Source organism: Rattus norvegicus, chromosome 20, assembly GCF_021556685.1.
Source record: "Rattus norvegicus strain SHRSP/BbbUtx chromosome 20, alternate assembly SHRSP_T2T, whole genome shotgun sequence".
NCBI lineage: Eukaryota > Metazoa > Chordata > Mammalia > Rodentia > Muridae > Rattus > Rattus norvegicus.
Window position 1 is genome coordinate 15,172,644 of NC_141553.1, and position 19,531 is coordinate 15,192,174.

General features: G+C 38.4%; 1 protein-coding gene across 6 annotated transcripts in view; it reads right to left on the bottom strand.

The window, feature by feature from the left end:
- Positions 1–19,531, bottom strand: part of Pcdh15 (protocadherin related 15) — an 827,095-nt gene that overhangs the window by 401,522 nt on the left and 406,042 nt on the right. For all 6 annotated transcript variants that reach the window (XM_087598371.1, XM_087598373.1, XM_087598372.1 and 3 more), the window contains 2 exons: positions 15,412–15,522; positions 7,661–7,831 (listed from right to left, as the gene is read on the bottom strand). In XM_087598371.1, the coding sequence (XP_087454497.1) occupies positions 7,661–7,831; positions 15,412–15,522 (282 nt within the window). The remainder of the gene's footprint in view (positions 1–7,660; positions 7,832–15,411; positions 15,523–19,531) is intronic.

Below are 19,531 nucleotides of genomic sequence, written 5' to 3' on the forward strand. Positions count from 1 at the left end.
TCAAAGTAAATTCATGGCAATGCAAAGACTTGAGGCAACTTCCCAAGGCGGGAGCTCAGCGGGACAATTTGGAAAACTTTATTAAAAATCCTTTGTCTTTATATTTCTATTTAGGAAACAAAGAAAGGATCAGGCTGAATGCTCTCCTGCTGACATTTTGAATGTGGCATGTTGATATATTTTTGGCTCGGGGCATTTATTACCTTGTGGCATTTTGCCTCAGCTGTTCCTCTTCACAAAGGGATAATATACTGCATAATTAATTCAACCCAAGCCTGCCAGTACCACACCTGGCTGTTTAAAAAATACAGAGCACAGGTACTCAATCCTTTAAAGGGCTAAAATCATACTGAGGTAATTAGGAACACCGAATCAGAATAAATTAGGCAACATCAACACTTACAACTCAGTTTTCGGAGGTGAAAATCAAATTAAATATAGTCATGTATTTAAAAATTAAACTAAATCACCTATACTTCTTGTCAGAAGTCACTTCGAGAACACCCTACCAGGTGATTACATATGACACTGTCAATGAGAACTTAAAGTAATATTGTTAAGCCCTTTGCTAGGAAGTAGTTATATTACATAGTTCTACTTTGGTGATGGTACCCATGAACATCACATGTGATTGACATTTTCCCGGAGACTTTAGAGATGTAGACATTGTTCCTAATACCACTGAGAATTTCTATTCATATTGAGTTACTAGAAAGTGTACTAGGTTATGGCAGAAAACATCTCTATAACTTCTTCCCAAACCAATTTGGAAAGCCATCAGAGAGTTTCAAAATACACAGCTAAGAAAAGGTAAGCATACATAACATAGTTTACATCTTTCGTCTTCTACTTGGGCACATAGCTCAGAGACAAATTAGATGATGAATTCATGTGGATTAATACATGGAACTCTTTTTTTCCCCAAGTAAAGAGGTACTTAATCATGATACTTGGAACATCATTACTTTAATGTTTCTCTCGACTTCAGAAAATCAATTCCTTCTCAGGGTTTAACTGTTCTACCAAAGATCTCAATGTCTTATTATTGAGACGGAGGTGTGACAGAGCTTGCATCTAACACATCTGTCACAGATCCTTCATCCCTGGAGATCAGTGCTATAGCTACACATCTGAGATGGTGCCGACTGAATTTTTAGTCTGTGTTATGGTCACTGCAGTGATCAGTGGCCTTTTACTAACTGAATCTGAGGCTTCTGATCATTTGTTGACCTTTGGGGGACACATACCATATATCACCTGGATGTGCTGGTTACCAGTTGTGCTGTAGATGGACTAAGCTGCATTTGTTTCTTCTGCAAGCATGGGTTCAAGGGTCCCTAAAAGCTCTAGGGGAAACACATTGAGAAGAACTGTCTTAAAGATTGAGCAATGAGTCAGTTCAAGGTTTGAGACATTATTGAAATAGGTAGGAGGCAGGATGAACAGTGTGTTAAGATACCTGGGTTTTTTTTTTATGGAAACTAGGCAATATGCTTACATTATGGGGACTGTTAGACTCCTGTTTAAAGGGTACCTTGACTAGAAAAAGGACAGGCAAATTGGGGCATGCCACTGCATTCTTACTTGAAAAGACCTAAAGCAAATTAAGATATACAAGCAATGTGACTGTTTTTATAATGTGTGATTATATTGAATCAATGTGGTCACATGCATACAAGTTCTTTACATTGCTTGTTTGTGATAGGACAAAGGGTAGTATATCTGTCTTTATTGGTTTAGTCGGTTTTGTGCATGGTACATGTTTCTTCACATTTCCCTGAATTAATTTAAATCAACACTTTCTTAGCATGTGCTCTATGAAGTACCTGGATTTAAGCTGGAATGTAATGAATCATACAAACTTAAAACCTTCACATTCTACTGAAAAAGAAATGGTGAATGAACACTTGTGGTGGGAATACACAGATAAACATCAGTTGACATTATCCAAATGAACTTTGACTATGAACTATAAACTTGATGTCTGAGACATGAAAGCTAAGGGTGGGTGGAGAAGTGCAGGGCCAAATCAAAAAAAATCGTGTGTCTTTGGATGAGGTGTCTCTAAGAGTTAGAGGAGACAAGTTAAAGAAATGACAAGATATAACCTTACCTAGAACAACATGCTAAAGAGCGTTGTGACTTACTAGGTAATGTTGACACTTACAGTGTTAAACATTAAGGTGTATTTTGTTTGTGTGTTTTAATTTTAAACATCCAAATATCAGAATAGGGCTGGATTTTGAAAACTACCTCTGTTTTTGAGGTGAGGGTGACTAGAGACAGAAGAGAATGAACGGTGGGGCTTGAGACTTAACAGAATAGTTTGAAGTGGATGTGTTGGCATTGGGAATTGAGGGGATCAACCAGTCTTGAGCATGCCTAACAGGTGAAATGACAGAGCGTTTGGGCAAACCACAGTTAATCTGAAAGGGCAATAAGGGATCTGTGCCGAGATAGGAAATAGCTATAGAAACAAAGCTTGAAAGGTAGGGTAGAACTGGACTCAGAGATGTAGTGACTAATTCAAGTGAAACAGAACTTACTGATGTGGTATTGTTTAATTTAGTTTTACTAAAAATTGTATTAAGGCCAAAAAAGTTAAAAACATAGAAATCTGGATATCTTTACATTTAAGATTAGAAAAAAAATACAAGTTTTTCCAAAATGAAAACAACCCACCAAATATTTTAGATGATGAATTCAAAGCCCTTGAAGGAAAGAAAAGTAGAGAGAAAAAGCACAGATGTGTGAGCTCGAGACTATAGAATATTTATATAGAGTGTGGTCTGGGAGGACATTTTGCATATTGGGCCTCTCTGGAAACCCCGTCATTCTAATATTGGACAGAGCAGCCCTGAAGAATGACACCTTATAAATAAACAGAAGGAGTAAATTTTTGACAGATTTGTTGGAACTAAATCTCTTTTACGGATTTCAGTAGGGATATTTGCAGCTGGGTGTTACGAGGACCTGTCCGAAGGACTTAACCAAGGAGAGAAATGGGTTTTCTTGCCTGATAGGCAGTTAATTTTCACATACTGAAAAGTGTGTGGCACAATAACTCAAGGAAAGGTGTACACAGGAAAAGAGATACAATGTCAGAGAGTCAGAGCAATTATTTTGAGGTAAAATACTCAGCAGAATCATTTTCAAGCAACAATATATACCATATAACACAAATGCATAATATCTAGTATATTATTTAATATGTATCATTATAACATACAATATATTGTTGAAAATGTTTTGTTAAGTAATATATGTGTGTGTGTGTGTGCGCACGAGCGCGTGCTCAGTTTTGAACAAATGAGTCAAACGTTTTGCATGTTTGTGTTTAATTTAGAACACACACAAAAAATGTAAAAATATAGAAACAGAAATTTGAATATGGGACATAAAAGCAAATGCCAGTTTGACCCCTTGTGATTCAGAATGGATTCGATTAGCCAACAATGAATTCTACATTCCTAGTTATAGAGGTTCATTCATGATAATAGAAGGCAAAGCATTACAGGCATCATAACTTTAACATTGACAAAATAAGAGTAAATTCATAATGAGTTTATTTTGTGAAGATTTTCCTCATCTTATTTGACGAGGCTCTGCAATTATCATGGAATCTCACACTTATCAGTGCTCAGTTGATATTTTTAAATTAATAAAAAATAACTGGCCTAGACCTACCTGTGGCTTTAGGATCTATATGACACCTTATAAATATAATCAGCACTATTAATACTAGTGACCCTACATGCACTAATTTTTCACAAAAGACAGTTTTTTCTAGTAGAAAGCTTAATCCGTGTTTATAAAACGTTCTATCTCTAAATGTATGCTCATTAAGATAATTTATTTTAGCTGATACATTCTGTGTGTCCTATGGTAGAACAAAGAATGTCGCTATGGTCATTGTTGGGAAATTTCCCATCAACAGAGGCCTGAGTAGGTAAAAGGACTTTTGGGATTCAATGAATTAGTTTGAGGAAGGGTCAGTCAGTATGTAATCAAAGTCAGCATACATGGTTTAGCTGAAATCAATGGATTTCTCACTCTGGATAGCAAGATCTTATTGATTGATATTTTCTAAAATTATATATTTAATTACATGTATATATTATATTAACTATAATATAATAAATATATATGTATAAAGAGAGAGAATAAGCAAAGCTATTTGTATGTGAGATTCAAAACTGAACCCTAGTTTGACCTGTGATGCTTTAGAGTATGTGCAAATATTGGTGTGTAAGAATACACAAGCCCCTAGGCATATCCTTTCTCCTATGGTCTTCTTAGATCGGGATTTGAACAGACCCCCAATGATGTCTGTTTACCGCTAAACCAAACACCCTAAAGTTGCCCATGATAAACATGATTGTTCTGCTATAGGCAGCAAAATGCTTTTTCGAAATCTCATAAAATAAAATCATGGCTTTATCAAAACTTTAAATGATTATCATTTGATGGTACTGTGTTTGGAAGAAAACATCCCTTTTCTTCTGGGTGGCAGTACAAACAATTTCTAATGCATAATTATTCACTTAAATATTTGTGGATGTGGAAATGAACTTCTCTTCGTTTAACAGAGCATGAAAGAATGAATAGGTCTCTTAGAATGGTGAAATGTGAGACTGGAGAGGTAGCTCTGAGGATAAGAGCATTTACGACTTTTATAAAGTACTTGCATTCAGTTCCCAAAACCCATATCATTTGACATACAACTGCCTGTTACTCCAGTTCCTTGGGCTCCAAGACCCTCCCCTTCTGATATCTGATGGCCCCAGAACATATGTACAGGCATCCACACATGTACAAAAAAATTAAAAAATATATGAAATGATAGATTATTCTGGAATTCTAATGCAGCATTAGTTTATAAAGCATAGTTTGAAAAGCTATTTAAAGGGTAGTGCATTTATTTTCATGAAAGTGTTCACTTTCTTTGTTTAAGAACCTCCTTTAATACCAGATAACATCTGCTGTGTCCAGGAGCCCTAACCTTTCTCTTCAAACTGTTTATCAGAGAGTTAAGGTGTCAGAGATTTCTTGACCAGTTATCAATTCTCTCCTTGTATTATAAGAATACATTCAGAGCAAAGGAACAGGTTTGCCCAGTGAAGAAAAACGCTAACTTTTAAAGTTGAATTATGTCTTCCTTAGGTACTAATAGTCAGTGTATGAAAGGAGATGCAGAGGCATCGTGGTTTCCACAGTAAAAATCAATGCGCAGCTTAAGACATGCCAGAGAGACCTCAGGACTTTGCTATGTTAGTGTGGTACCAGCCAGGCAATGGATAGTAACACCATTGCTGGCCATATATCTTAACTTTAACACACACACACACACACACACACACACACACACACAGAGAGAGAGAGAGAGAGAGAGAGAGAGAGAGAGAGAGAGAGAGAGAATATAATTTGCCCACACATTCACTTATTCACAGTACCAAGGGAAATCAAATAAATTCTTTGAAGGCTTTTCTGTAAAATTTGCATAATGATAGGGCCTCTGCAAAAGAAACATACCAGTGCTCAGTTAATATTTGTTCAGAGCTCATGAGTTTATGGCAAACTGGACATTAAGTATTACTGTTAGTTACTGTTATCATTTATTTGACTTGCCTAACCTCAAAAGAATGAGATTCTTCAACAGGATCCTGGAGTGCTCTAAGCTCTTCACAAACCCCCAGGGTACACTGCTGCTCAAACCACAGTTTCATCCTTTCCTCAAAACACCAAGTCCTATTAAATAACCATAGGATCAAGTTGATGAGTGTAATTCTTCCTCTACCAATAATACTTTCTCTTGGGGGTCTCAGAAGCTACATTAACTAATGCAGAAACAAATTAATAGACAAATATTTTTATCATGCCCATTAAACATTACAAAAACAACCTGTTGTTTTTCCACTCATAATACTTTTCTCACTGAAAATCAAATACTAAGTTCAAGACATGAAATTAAGTTGCCCATATTTATACTTTTAGACCAGTCTGCCTAGTCTTTTGCCTTTCAATATTAACAAAAATTTGCCATTGCCTGTGACCATAGACCAGGTCAAAACATCTGATCTCAAAATTAGTAAAATTTATTGTCATATAATAAGCATTAAAGCATGAGTAATTTATATAGTTGTTGACCATACAGGTCAGTATTTTAACCATCATTTGTATAGTACATTTGTCCTCATACATGTATGATACACTAAAAGAAATGTCTACAACACTGGATGAGAACTCTGAATTAAATAAGATGCACAGAAAATTATCGAATATTTAAGAGAAAACATTTCTCTTTTATTATCTAAATTCTCACCTAAGTACAGTATATCCCAAACTTCTGTTTCTGTTTTTACATTATTGATAAAAGCTTCAAAGTTTTTCCAACAAATTATAACATTTGGGAGTTATCTGTGAAACCCAGAAAGCTGGACAAATAACAAAGAAATCCAGGAAGAGACTACTTGGAATTTAACTTCTATGAAACAACACATAGCCATGTGCTTGCGAGCGCGCGTGTGTGTGTGCATACACACACACACACACACACACACACACACACACACATCTTAGAGAAAAAGATACCATGTTAACTTTAAGTAGATGCCTGATTGGGTTACAATTAGTTTTTATTTCCTTACTTTTCTAAAATGTATATTATATAAAGTAGTAGACTTATTTCTTAAATATTCTTGCATGTATATCAAGAACTTTGATCATATTCACCTTAGTTTTCTTCTGCTGATCCTTCACATTCCTGCTTTTTTTCAAACAGTTCTTCTACTTTGATAAGTCATCATATCATCTATTATATATCAATGCATTCATTCATCAATTAATCAATCATCTGGCAACTTGCACATCCACCTATCCATCCATCCATCATCCATCCATCCATCCATCATCCATCCATCCATCCATCCATCCATCATCCATCCATCTATCTATCATCCATCCATCCATCCATCCATCCATCCATCCATCCATCCATCTGTTCATCCATGTAAGTCCTTCACATGAGACAAAACATGTAGTACTTGTCCTTCTGAGTCTCTAATGCCATTTCCATCAACAGGGGTGTCTTAAAATCTTGACCATTAGTATGTGTTTCTGGCACCCAGGATGTTCCAAAGTATGACTTTCAAATGTCAGGAATATAAAGCTCTGCTGGCATGTTTTAAAACTCAGAATTGAGTATGGAAAATATCTATTCATGCTTTGCTTTACAGTTTCTTTAAAACACACATTCATGGGGTGGAAATGTATATTCAGGATTTCTTGGCTCCTACTTCCAGAGAGTCTAGCATCATCTTCTACATTTCTGAATGTGCTAGCAACTAGACAAAACTCTAATTTATTAGTGAACACTTCTTGAGATTTTTTTCTACTTTGTAAAGGATGAAATTATACATCGTGACATTATCTACCTATCATAGAAAAATGGCATTATACAAAAACTATCATTTTAGTTCTTTTCTAGTGAATTTTGATATAATCAACCAAACTGTCTACAAAGCATTCTGACACGACTCTGATAGGTTTAAAGATGCTAGTAGAAACAGAAAAAAGGAAAGAAGGAAGGAAGGAAGGAAGGAAGGAAGAAAGAAAGAAAGAAAGAAAGAAAGGAATAAAGAAAGAAAGAAAGTGTACTTACCGGAGTCCTCAGTTCAGGAATGGCAGCTTGATAGGTGAGTGGACGGCAGTCACGGGTATTTGGCACAAGAACACAGGGCAGAAACATTGGTCCCAGATCATCTCCATCTAGAACGTCTACTGTGAGGGTGGTAGTAGTTGTTCGCCTCTCATTCAGATTTTGTGCACGGTCCTGATAAGTGGAAAGAAAGAAAGAGAGAAAGAAAGAAAGAAAGAAGAAAGAAAGAAAGAAAGAAAGAAAGAAAGAAAGAAAGAAAGAGGAAGATTGATTAAATAATGAGATGATGCAATTATCGGCATAATTTAGTTTTATTTATTCTTTCCTCTCACTTTCTTTAAATAAATGATCAGTAGTAACCTGTTTAAGCCAAGCCTTATGTTGGAGGAATGGAAGGTGAACTTTTATTCACTTGCATTGAAAAACCCAGTTTCTTTTTCTTTCCATTTATTTTTCTATTTATTCATTTTGCATTCCAATTGCTGGCCCCCAGCCTCCCTCACACAAAGCCTCCCACCATTCCCTGGGTCCCCTTCTCCTCTGAGGGGGTGAGCACCCCCTGAATGTTCTCCTACCCTAGAGAATCAAGTCACTTCAGAGTTAGGTGCACCCTCGCTTACTGAGACCAGATAAAGCAACCATGTTGGGGAAGGGAGTCTACGGTGAGGCTACACCTTTAGGGACAGTCCCCACCCACTCCAGTCGTTGGATGACCTACATGGAAACTGAGCTACACATCTACATATGTGCGGAGCCTTGGTCCAGCCTAGCTATGCTCTTTGGTTGGTGACTCATCCTCTGAGAGCCCCCAAGGGTCCGGGTTAGTTGATGCTGTTGGCCTTCCTGTGGAGTCCCTATTCACTTCGGAGCCCTGAAAACCCAGTTTCTTAAAAGTACATCAGTGTGGCTGGTGTTACTGTCTAGAACATTTCATTATGTTATGCAAATTTGTCACGGGTTTTCCATCTATTAGGAATAATCTTAATGGAACCACCCTGGAGACAGTGTGTAGAAAGACGTCTATGGCTGAACGAGCATTTTAACTGGAGAAGCCAATCTAACAATGAATGCAGTAACTTGCTCTCTGAGACGAACGGTCAGAGACGAAGCAGCATGTAGCTATTAAGGGCAAGAGTTGTGAAGCGTAGTTACTTTCAAACACATTTTTAAACATCTGAAATGGCTTTAAACTTAATCTTTTTAATTGGTGTGAGCTGAGTTTTCCTATGCACGCCACTTTTGCTGAAAACGTTGCAGGCGGCTGACTGACTGCAATTTTGTGATCATGGAGAGTGGGCATGCCATACCAAAGATCAACAGTCAAGATAACTCTGGAGATAGTGTTAGTCTTCTTAAAAGTAACTTATGGTCAATGTATGATTTTTGACCTAAAAATCTTTAGTACTTTGACATGAAACTTTTGGAATAGACTAATTGAGTGGATTGTTTCCAACAGCTAAAATGTCAAAATGCTGTCAGATATAATGGTGAGATCCATAGCAGAGATCCCCCCACACCAGTTCCAACCTACCTACTCTTCAGATCTTCCCACTGATCTACTTGGTAAATGCCTTGATTTATATCATTGATGTTACTATAAAGGTCCATGTGATCTTCTGTACAGTGGAATACATCATCAGAGAAACCTGAATGACTGCTTCTGGATCACAATTAGTCCCTCATATTTAGCCCGGGATAATTTTTTTTTACAGTTTTAGGAATAATACAGAGTAACTATATATCCCAAATCAGCATTTCCATTATATGGAGATATTTGTACTGGCTGGTTTTGTGTGTCAACCTGACACAAGCTGGAGTTATCACAGAGAAAGGAGCCTTCCTTGAGGAAGTGCCTCCATGAAATCCAGTTGTAAGGCATTTTCTCAATTAGTGATCAAGGGTGGGAGGGCCTGTTATGGGTGGTGCCGTCCCTGGGCTGGTGGTCTTGGGTTCTATAAGAGAGCAGGTTGAGCAAGCCAGGGGAAGCAAGCCAGTAAGAAACATCCCTCCATGGCCTCTGCATCAGCTCCTGCTTCCTGACCTGCTTGAGTTCCAGTCCTGACTTCCTTTGGTGATGAACAGCCATGTGGAAGTTAAGCTGAATGAACCCTTTCCTCCCCAACTTGCTTCTTGGTCATGATGTTTGTGCAGGAACAGAAACACTGACTAAGACAATATTATATTAGTATAAAATTTTTTCTATAAAAAACCATTATGGGTAGTCTTAGGGGTTTGCTCAGTGAGCCTGAACTTCATGGGCATACCTCTCTTCCTCTAGGCCTCTGACAAATTTGATTCCTGTAAAAATTAGATGACCTAAAGTAAAGGTCTATTCTTCCTCTTCGTAGAACACTAAGTTCAGGAGCCTTCTTGCTCCTGTGGTATGTAAGTTTTCTCTATAACTCTTTAGCCCACGCTTGCACCCTTTCAATGGGCCAGAATTTATTTCCTTGTGATATTATGGTTATGGAATTTGAGTTTTCTACTCACTGCCTCTGGGAGGATAGGAACAGAACCTTCTAAAAGAATTGCTCCAAACTCTAGAACTTCTTATAGTCATAAGCAGAAAACAAGTTTACATTTTCTATGAAAAGGACCATTATTATGTATATGTTTTCCAATGCCTGCCTCAACCCCACATACATGCCAACCACACCAGGCCTTGTGATAGGGACACTCTTTGGCATAAAGACATCCTTTAATAGAGCATTCTACACCTATTTAATTCTGCTTTGACAATTCATTGTTATTAACTAATATCCAAGCTTTATGTGCTTTTATTTTGTTCCAATATGTCCACCAGGACACTCTACATTTAGGGATAACATCTCTTGATAAGTCTGCAGGTTTGTGCTGACTTTGGCAGTGTTCTGAAACTGGGGTCATATATTTTGCACAATGTCTTTAAATTTAGGTTATAAGGATTGAGAAGGAAAACTGCAGATGTGAAATCATGTTTCCATCGTAATATGTCACTGTTGCATTCATTAGCACAATAAAAACTTTCATTGCATAGTAAAGGTTGTATTTATAAGGTATCCTTCTAACATAACAAGTAGGAAACAATAGTAAATTTCCTCTAACCAGGAAAATCTTCCAGAGGCGTGAGGGGACATCAATCCATGCATAGAACCTACAACCCAAAATTTGTCTCTGCTTCATCTGAGGGTAGAGCCAAACAGTGACTTCCCCAACTTGACACCTATAACACATGAGAAAGCCAACTCCTGACATTAATAACACTCTGCTATCCCTGCAGACAGGAACCTATCATAGCTGTCTCCTGAGAGACTTCATCTAGCAGCTAATGGAAACAGATGCAGAGACCCACAGCCAAACATCAGTCAAGAGTTCAGGGAATCTTGTGGAAAGGTGGATAAAAGAATCAAGCAAGACAGGGTGTTCACAGACACCCTAAGACCACCCACAGGGTCAACTAACTTGGGACCATGAAGGTTCACATAGCCTGGGCCACCAACCAGGGAGCATGCAAGAGCTGATCCTAGACTCCCTGTACATTTATATAAGATATGCAGCATGGTCTTCATGTGGGTACCCTAACAAGTGAAGTGGGGGTCTGTCTTTGTCTCTGTTCCCTGCCATTGGATCCCCTTGCCTCTACCTGGACTGCTTGGTTGGGCCTCAGTGGGAAAGGATGTGCCTAGTCTTGCTGGGACTACATGAACCGGGATGGGGTGGTACCTAAGGGAGCTCACCTTTCTCTGAGGAGAAGAGGAGAGGGCAATGTGGGGAGAGATTTGTAAGAGTGAGACTGGGAGGAGGAAGGGGGACTGTGATCGGGGTATAAAGTAAATAAAAAAATAAATAACTTATTGAAAAGATTTTTTTTAATTGTGTTGAAATTTAGAGTTTATCTGAAGAACGTTCCTCAGGGACATACAAGGAAGAAGCACTGGATGGATCAATTGTTCCTCAGGCATTGGCTGGTGATAGTGGTGTTGGTATGGTCTCTTTGTGATCTATCCTAGAGAGCTACTTCTGTGTGCCCCATTCCTATGTTATTATCTGGCCAGATGGTAGTATGACAGGACTAATGGGGGAAAACAGCATTGTAAACTGTGAGTGATACAAACAATACAATTCTATGAACACATTTTTATCTGATTCCAGTAAGTTTGTTTCCCTCAATGGAAGGAGAGGATGCAGCACAGTAGCTAAAAAGAATTCTTTCATAACGTGTCCTAATTTATACTCTTGACTTCTCTATTCTTTTCCATAAATAAGATGATTTCAAATTTGATTTAAAAAAAAGAGATATTTCATTACCTTAGAAAACTGTAATTACAATTGACAGAGACAGCACTTAAAAGCATTTTCTGAGTTTGCCTACTACTCTCTGTCTGAATCATGTGTCATTCAAATTTTCATGACACAGTTCTCATCACAGTGAAGCTATATAAGTGGGCCATCAAGGATAATGCCTCTCACAGCATGGATGCTGGCACTGTAGGAGTAGAGAGCTTACTCAGTACGAACTAGGGATTTCCACTCCATGTAAAGACAAAGCAAGACAATGTGAATGCAGAGCAAGAAAACAGACATCTATGATCAAGAGAGGGACCCTGCCCTCCCCCCCTATGAAACAAACCCTGGCCAATTTTAGCCTGGAGTTTTAAACCCTAAACTACTGATAAAATACATCTCTGTTGCATAAGATGACCATACTATGATGTTTGTTATTCAAACCAAGGATGCTAATGTAACTAATTAATTTATATATCCTTAACTTATATTGTGATTTCATAAATCATGCATTCTTCATAACACTGTGCATTTGTTAACATTAACATGATTCAGAAAACTGGGATGCCCTTGAGACTTAGAGAATCTGCCTGTGATAAGTTGGGCTATAGTTCTGAGAACTAGGGTTCAGGAAAATTATGCTGCCAAAGCCACAATAGGACTGTGGTCTCTGGGTTCCTGTCCCATGAATTCGAAGAAAGAAATTCAGAGGCCAAAGAGGACCCACAGAAGGAAAACTTCCTTGTGGAATTAAAGGTCAGAGGTTAAGAAAAAGATGATAGAGCCCTCTGTTAGCAGAAGTGGGTCCCCAGAAATGGGAAAACACATTAGAAGAGTTTTATAAGACTTGAGGCAGAAGTTTGACTGAGATAGGGTGTTGAGAAGCGGGTGAGATGGTTCACTCAGGTGGCCTATCCATGAGATACCCCGGTGACTCTCAAGTTCCACCATGCCTTCGCAGGTGTTAGTGGTAGATATAATGATTTAGGGGGAACATATGCAATAATTAGACTTCCCATATAGAACTTCTAGTCTTTGACCATGACAGACCTGTTGACAGGAGCAAGGCCCTTTCTGACTACTGACAAAGAACCAGGGTCACTACTATTTGGTCTTTGCATTTCTACCCTAAAACTGACCTAAATTACCCAGAAGCACAATCAGTTTGTTTCTCTATTTTTCTAATCAAAAGCTTTAATTGCTCTTGTTAAAAATGAGTCATTTAACAATTTTTAGGTTTAGCCAAATGTATTAAATGTATGTATAAGTTATCACTAGCTGACAAGTGGGAAATCTACTTTTTTTTTTCTTTTTTTCGGAACTGAGGACCGAACCCAGGGCCTTGCGGTTGCTAGGCAAGCGCTCTACCACTGAACCAAATCCCCACCCCTGGGAAATCTAAAAAAAAATATATTTATTTTTAACATATAATATACATTGAAGACAAAAGTCTTATAAAGTAATAAAGACCAGAATGAAGGTAAAAACGAAACAAAATAAACCAGTGTGAAGACCGTACCTTAAATGAGAAGTGTGACCTTAAATTAAAAGTATTTCCAATCCCCTGTCTTCCGGGGACCAGGTCCACACATTCTCTGGAAATCTTATGCAATGTGGAAAGCTGAATTTTTCCCCAGCCTCTATATTCTTATTGCCTTCCTCTTTTCAGACAACTACCAAGTTTTCATGTCCTGTAGCACTAACACAAACTCAGGGAGAAACAAAACAAAAGAGGAAGAAAAGCTCACCATGACTACTGACCTGAATGGGACTGGCGTGAAAAGAGTTCCTATCCCTGCTTGTGGGTGAGCAACAGAGTAGCTTAGCATCTTCTGCATCTTATGTATCTAATGCAACTTATACATATTATGTATCTTCCCTATCTTATGCCTCTGATGTATCTTATGTATCTAATGCATATCATTTATCTCCTTAGGATAGTATACAGGGTTTCAATACTTATTCCTCACAAACATTCAGAATGACATGGTCGTGGGACGCCACCGGAACACAATGCAACCCAGTTTCCGAATAAATCATTACCAAACGTCACGATGAAAAACTAACTTTGGTTTTTTTTTTTTCCAAAAGAAGGTACGTGTCTAGTAAAATCTCAAAGAGAATAACCTTTGACAAGAGGCTCACATCTAACTCATTAGCATGTCTACTCCATTTACAAACCATAGCTTCAAATATTTACGTTTATTTATTTATTTTTTGACTCTGTCACAAGGTCTTTGGAATAGATGTCTAACATTTAAATCCTCATTATTAAAGTAGCTCAGGCAATGGCTGGAAACACCTATCAGACCCACTTACAGGCAATAGATTAATTACTGTGTCATTATTATTAGGTGTTTACAGTAGCAGAAAATACAGCATAGGTAAAGTGACCCCGAGACTTTGCCCCAGTCAGTTCCCTGCAACCACAGTGGAACCTGGGGATGCTTCTAACCAAGCAAGAAGGAGACAGCCCTAAGTGAGACATTAAAATTCAACCCAGGATTAACCCAAAAATGCAAAGAGCAGCAACACTGCCCTAGTTTAAAGCATTTTAGAACTGGGGCCTATAATCTTTTTTTTTAAAGTGTATTATGTTCATTTGATATAGTCACCAATGGTTAAGTTTTATTCATATCAGAAATATATTGTATTACAGTTCCACACGTATGCATACTATTCTGAAGACAAACCATGAGTACACCTTTCTTTTAACCACTTACCAAGGATCCTCCTATTTTTACTACAAAATGTTCTAGGAACTAGTGACAGGAAACCAGTGGGGTTTAAATTAACGTGCACTGCGCATATAACCAGGAAAGAGAAGCTAGTGAGGTCACAGACATGGCTCTACCTCTCCATGAGATGAAGATACTTTCCATCCATCCTCTGATGTGTGTTTGCTGGCGGGGGTGGGGAATGGGGTGAGGTAACCAAAAGGCAGGAGCTGGAGAGCTGCCTGGTACAGCTGCCCAGATCCAAACACTCCTAACCACTGATACGGCCTTCTGGTCCCACTCTCGGATTATGATTACAAACTTCGGAGGTGGGATCCAGAAAGATACATTTTTAAACTGCGTCAAGGTGACACCGCTGTACCTATTTTGTAGATAGTGCTTGAAGGAATATCTCAGTATGGCAGAGATCAGTTGTGGGGGTGTGGTTAGTATACTTAGAGGGTATCTTTTATGGTGAAGAAGAACAGAAAAAAAGAGAAGCAACACCCAAACACCCTTCCTCCATCTAGGAATAGACTATATCCGTCAAGGACAAGGAAACCCAACCCCAATCTCACTCAAAGTTAAAGCCACCACACCTGCGCAGAGGCGCACTTGGCATTATAATCTCCAGAACTCAAGGTAAGAAAAGGCAAGCGCAGATTTTAGCTTGGCTAATAATGTGGCAGTAGTCACAAGACCACCACGCCTGCGCAGAGGCACACTCTGCATTATAAGCTCCAGAGCAGAAGGGAAGAGAAAGCAAGAACTCACATTAGCTTGGATGATGACGTAGTAGCGAGTCTTATCCTCGTAGTTGAGTCTTTTCCTCAGCACCACGTTGCCAGTCAACATGAGTGGAATTTCGAAGGTGTCATTGGATGTCTGTAAGTGTTAAATAGACATGTCAGACCAGTATGAACAGTGCGCGTATGAACAGTGTATCTTAATACTGTGGCTCAATCCTCTCCAGCATTGTGGTTAGTAGCTTATGTTTGGAGAATAAAGCATGTGCGTTCACTTCAGACTTGGCATTCTTTTCTGTCAAAGTGACTGATGGTTATCAGTGAGTTTCACTGTAGTCCTCTCAAAATGATTTTTTCATAGTGCTTTTTTTAAATGTACTATTAGAGATGTTCACCCATAGACCTACACTGGTTATTAACCAAGAATACACACATGAAATAAACCTTACCTTATTATCTCGTTATCTTTACCATTTGACTTTGCACAAAAGAGTTCAAACATTTCCAATTTATAATTTCTTCTGACTATCACCTTTCAACACCCTAGTATTTATTCTATATTAAGTATGTTTTCTAACTTAAAAGAAAGGATACATTGTTCTTTAAATTATCCCTTTTTTTAAAGATTACTTGATTATTTTATATTTATATATTATATATTTATATTTTATATTTATTTTATGCAGTACTCTATCTGCATGTATACCTGCATGCCCGAAGATGACATCAACTAACATTAGAGATAGCTATGAGCCACCTTATACCTGTACAGAATTGAACTCAGGACCTTGGGAAGACCAGCCCGTGCTTTTAACCACTGAACCATCTCTCTAGCCAAAAGGGTATATTAATATAAACTAAAATGGGAGCTAGGGAGAGGACTTGTCAGGTAAATGCTTGTAGCCTTGTCTGGGGAGCAGAGATAGGAGATGGGTTACCTGAACTCATACGATCCACATTATGGTAGAAGAACACTGATTTTCTCAAGGCACTCATTTGTTTCCACACATGCATCATGGTGGAAACACACACACACACACACACACACACACACACACACACACACACACACACACACACACTGTAGCAAAAAGATTCAAAGAAAAGGTTAAGAAGATGACTCAGAGGCTAAGGTTCTGCTATCCAGTCAAGCCTCAGGACCTAACTTTGATCCCTGGAACCCACATGATGGAAAGAGAGAACTGAGTCCCTTAGGGGTCTTCTGACTCACATGTATATGTATTTAAAAAAAAAAGAAAGAAAGAAAATAAAAGACAAACAGACAAAAAAGCAACAAAACAAAAACGAAAGTAAAAACATGCAATTGTAAAACAATTGAAATAAATAAAACAGTCTGGGATGTGGGCTAATGTTTTAGACTTTGCAACTGAGCCTCTCCTGGAGACCTAGAGAGGAAAGGACAATCTCTGAGAAATTTCCAGAATCTGTCCTGTTAGTCAGCCCTCAGAGTTAAGTCCATTTAAGTCCTGGGAGAGGTGAACTGCTCAGGTCATGGTCTTAGCCTTAAGTCTTGTGCGACTCTTCTTTTTGTGTCACTGTGGAGAAAGATCAACTCTTGCCTTGGGAACGGCACTGAATTCCTCTATTTCCACATTTGCTAAGGATCCTTTGGGGCTTGCTTTGTGACTCAGTGTTGGGCACTTTCTTTCATATAGATTAATAGCCAGCTTCTGCAGGGACAGTGAGCCTCCCAGGGCTCAGGAAGCCCAAAGGACATTTACAAGTCAAACAGGCCTACAGAATGGACCTAAGCAGTAAATATTTAGTGGGAAAGGAGCCCCAGCCATGGTGTAGCTCCTGCAGGTTGGGAACCCAGCTCCTGCTTTCTGGTTTCTTTAGTTCCCACCCATGCTGCTTTGCACGATATTTCGGAGATGCCGCTGCTCCAGTCAGGCAATCTCCCATAAATAACCCCTCACCTATTTATTCCCCTAATGGATTCACCAAGTGGGGCTAGAGTACAGTCATTTGTTGGGCATGTCCTTGGCCTGTTATTACTGACTATAAATAGGTTCCTCGGGGGAAGGTCACACATGAGCAAGGGAAGGGTTAGTTAGTTTGGAAAGGAAGGGGAGAAAGAGGATGAGGTCCACTAGGAGGAAGAACAGGAGGGAGGCAGGAAAGATCTCCCCCTCAGCTCTGCAAAGGAGATTTCATAATTCACTGCTGCATGACCTAATCTAAGTGTGTATTAAGTTATGATGGGAAAAGTCTTACTAATATTGCAATTTATGCTGGAAACTTATTAATGTGTCAGTATAAAGTTTATTCACTCCAAAGACTCATTAGCTAGAGAAACTGTTTTCTTTAGTAAATACGTGCTAGCACACAGAAATACACATGCATATACACATACAACATACATGTGTAAACATATATACATACATATAATGCATATGCATATACACACATAAACATCTACACATATATACCTGCACATATATATATAATACATTCACACTTGCACACATATGCACACATCATACATATATATAGATATATATGTGCAAAATATACCCTCACACTCAATACATACACATATTCACACACATATACACATATACATACACACAATTGCATATATATACATACATATATGCATACACACATATACATATAAACACACAATCATACTACACACACACACACACACACAGAGTCAGATACGTGACCTATAGTCTTCTCATCCCAGAATTCAAAGTGAGCTTAGCTGTTTTGAGTGTTTGTGCTTAAAGGGAGGTGATGCCTGTAACTAGAATAAGTCTCGCCCGATTCAACCCAACCAAGGCAGTGCCATCTCCTTTTTAATCAATGATTTTGTTTTAGTTTCTCATGTTGTCCAATCCTGGGCATGCAGAAGGAGTTCTCTTACTTAGAAAACAAATAACAAGGAAGCAGAGTCCATCTCCTGGTTTCGGGTGGTCACAGGATGAGACCTGAACCTCCATAGTCAATTAGTGACCTTTATTGAATCTACCGAGAGGTGGCTGACACATTGACAAAGTCAGAGGGCAAAATGCAAAGAGCCCGGATGCTCCGTGAGGTTTTAGACATTTCCAGATGTTTGTCGCTCCTCCCTCCTCCCTCTTTGAGAGATGGGGTGGGGCCACTTAAATTCTGCTGTCTAACGTCCATACCTAGAAGCCTTGTGTCCCTTGCCGGTTTCTGTCTCTGTGGGTGGACTGTGGTCTGTGCAACTTCCATGGGGACTGTGGCTGCCTACACTTGCCATCTGCTCCTGTTCTTTTAAAATGGTCTGAGCAATAAATCCCTTGTTTCTCTGCATAGTTAAATTTCTGATACCCTACTCTGAAACCTTGGTCATCTAATTGCAGATTAAGACATTGATGCAATGTTACATTGTTCTCTTTTTCCTCAAAGAAACCCTCCCACATTCTGCAAGGTCTGCGACTGAGACAGCAACTTTTCCTCTCTATTTCTATCAACACAACCTAATCATATCTGTACTCTTTTCCTGGGTTGTTATTAACAGCTTTCATTAAACATTTGCAGAATTATTACAATGACGTTAGTAGCCACATTATTGCCCTTAAAAGTACTTTTCCATTGAATTTAATTCCTATCAATGTATCTATAGCTATCACATATATGAGATTTTGGTTTTCATTTGTTTTATAAATTCTCACATTTCAAAAACCAAAGGGAAAGTGTACGCTTTGTAATCAAGCTACTTCTGAATGGCCGAAGAACTTCTATATTGATGTTATTAATTGTTTAATTAAGCAAGTCATTTTTGAATGCATATTTGTTTTCTAAAAGTCAGAATTCCAATAAAAAGCTTTAGAAACAAAATGTAGACTGTGTACTTGGAATATTCTTTCTGTTTCAACCTTCCACTTAGAATTATATTTGACTAAATCAACTCTAAATAAATACTTTAATTAGGATTAGATCTTGTAAGCCAGCAGTTTTATTGTGTTGTAGATGGGCCATGTGGGAACTGGGCACATTCACACTCAGTTTACAGTGCTTGAGAAAGGCCAAAGTGAACATCAGACTTCAGTTTCTGGCATTTACCATCCTGACAGTCGTGGAACTTTGATGACCCAATCAATTCCAACACACATGGTTAAGAGTTTACTTGAGAAACAGGGACAGGAGTCAGT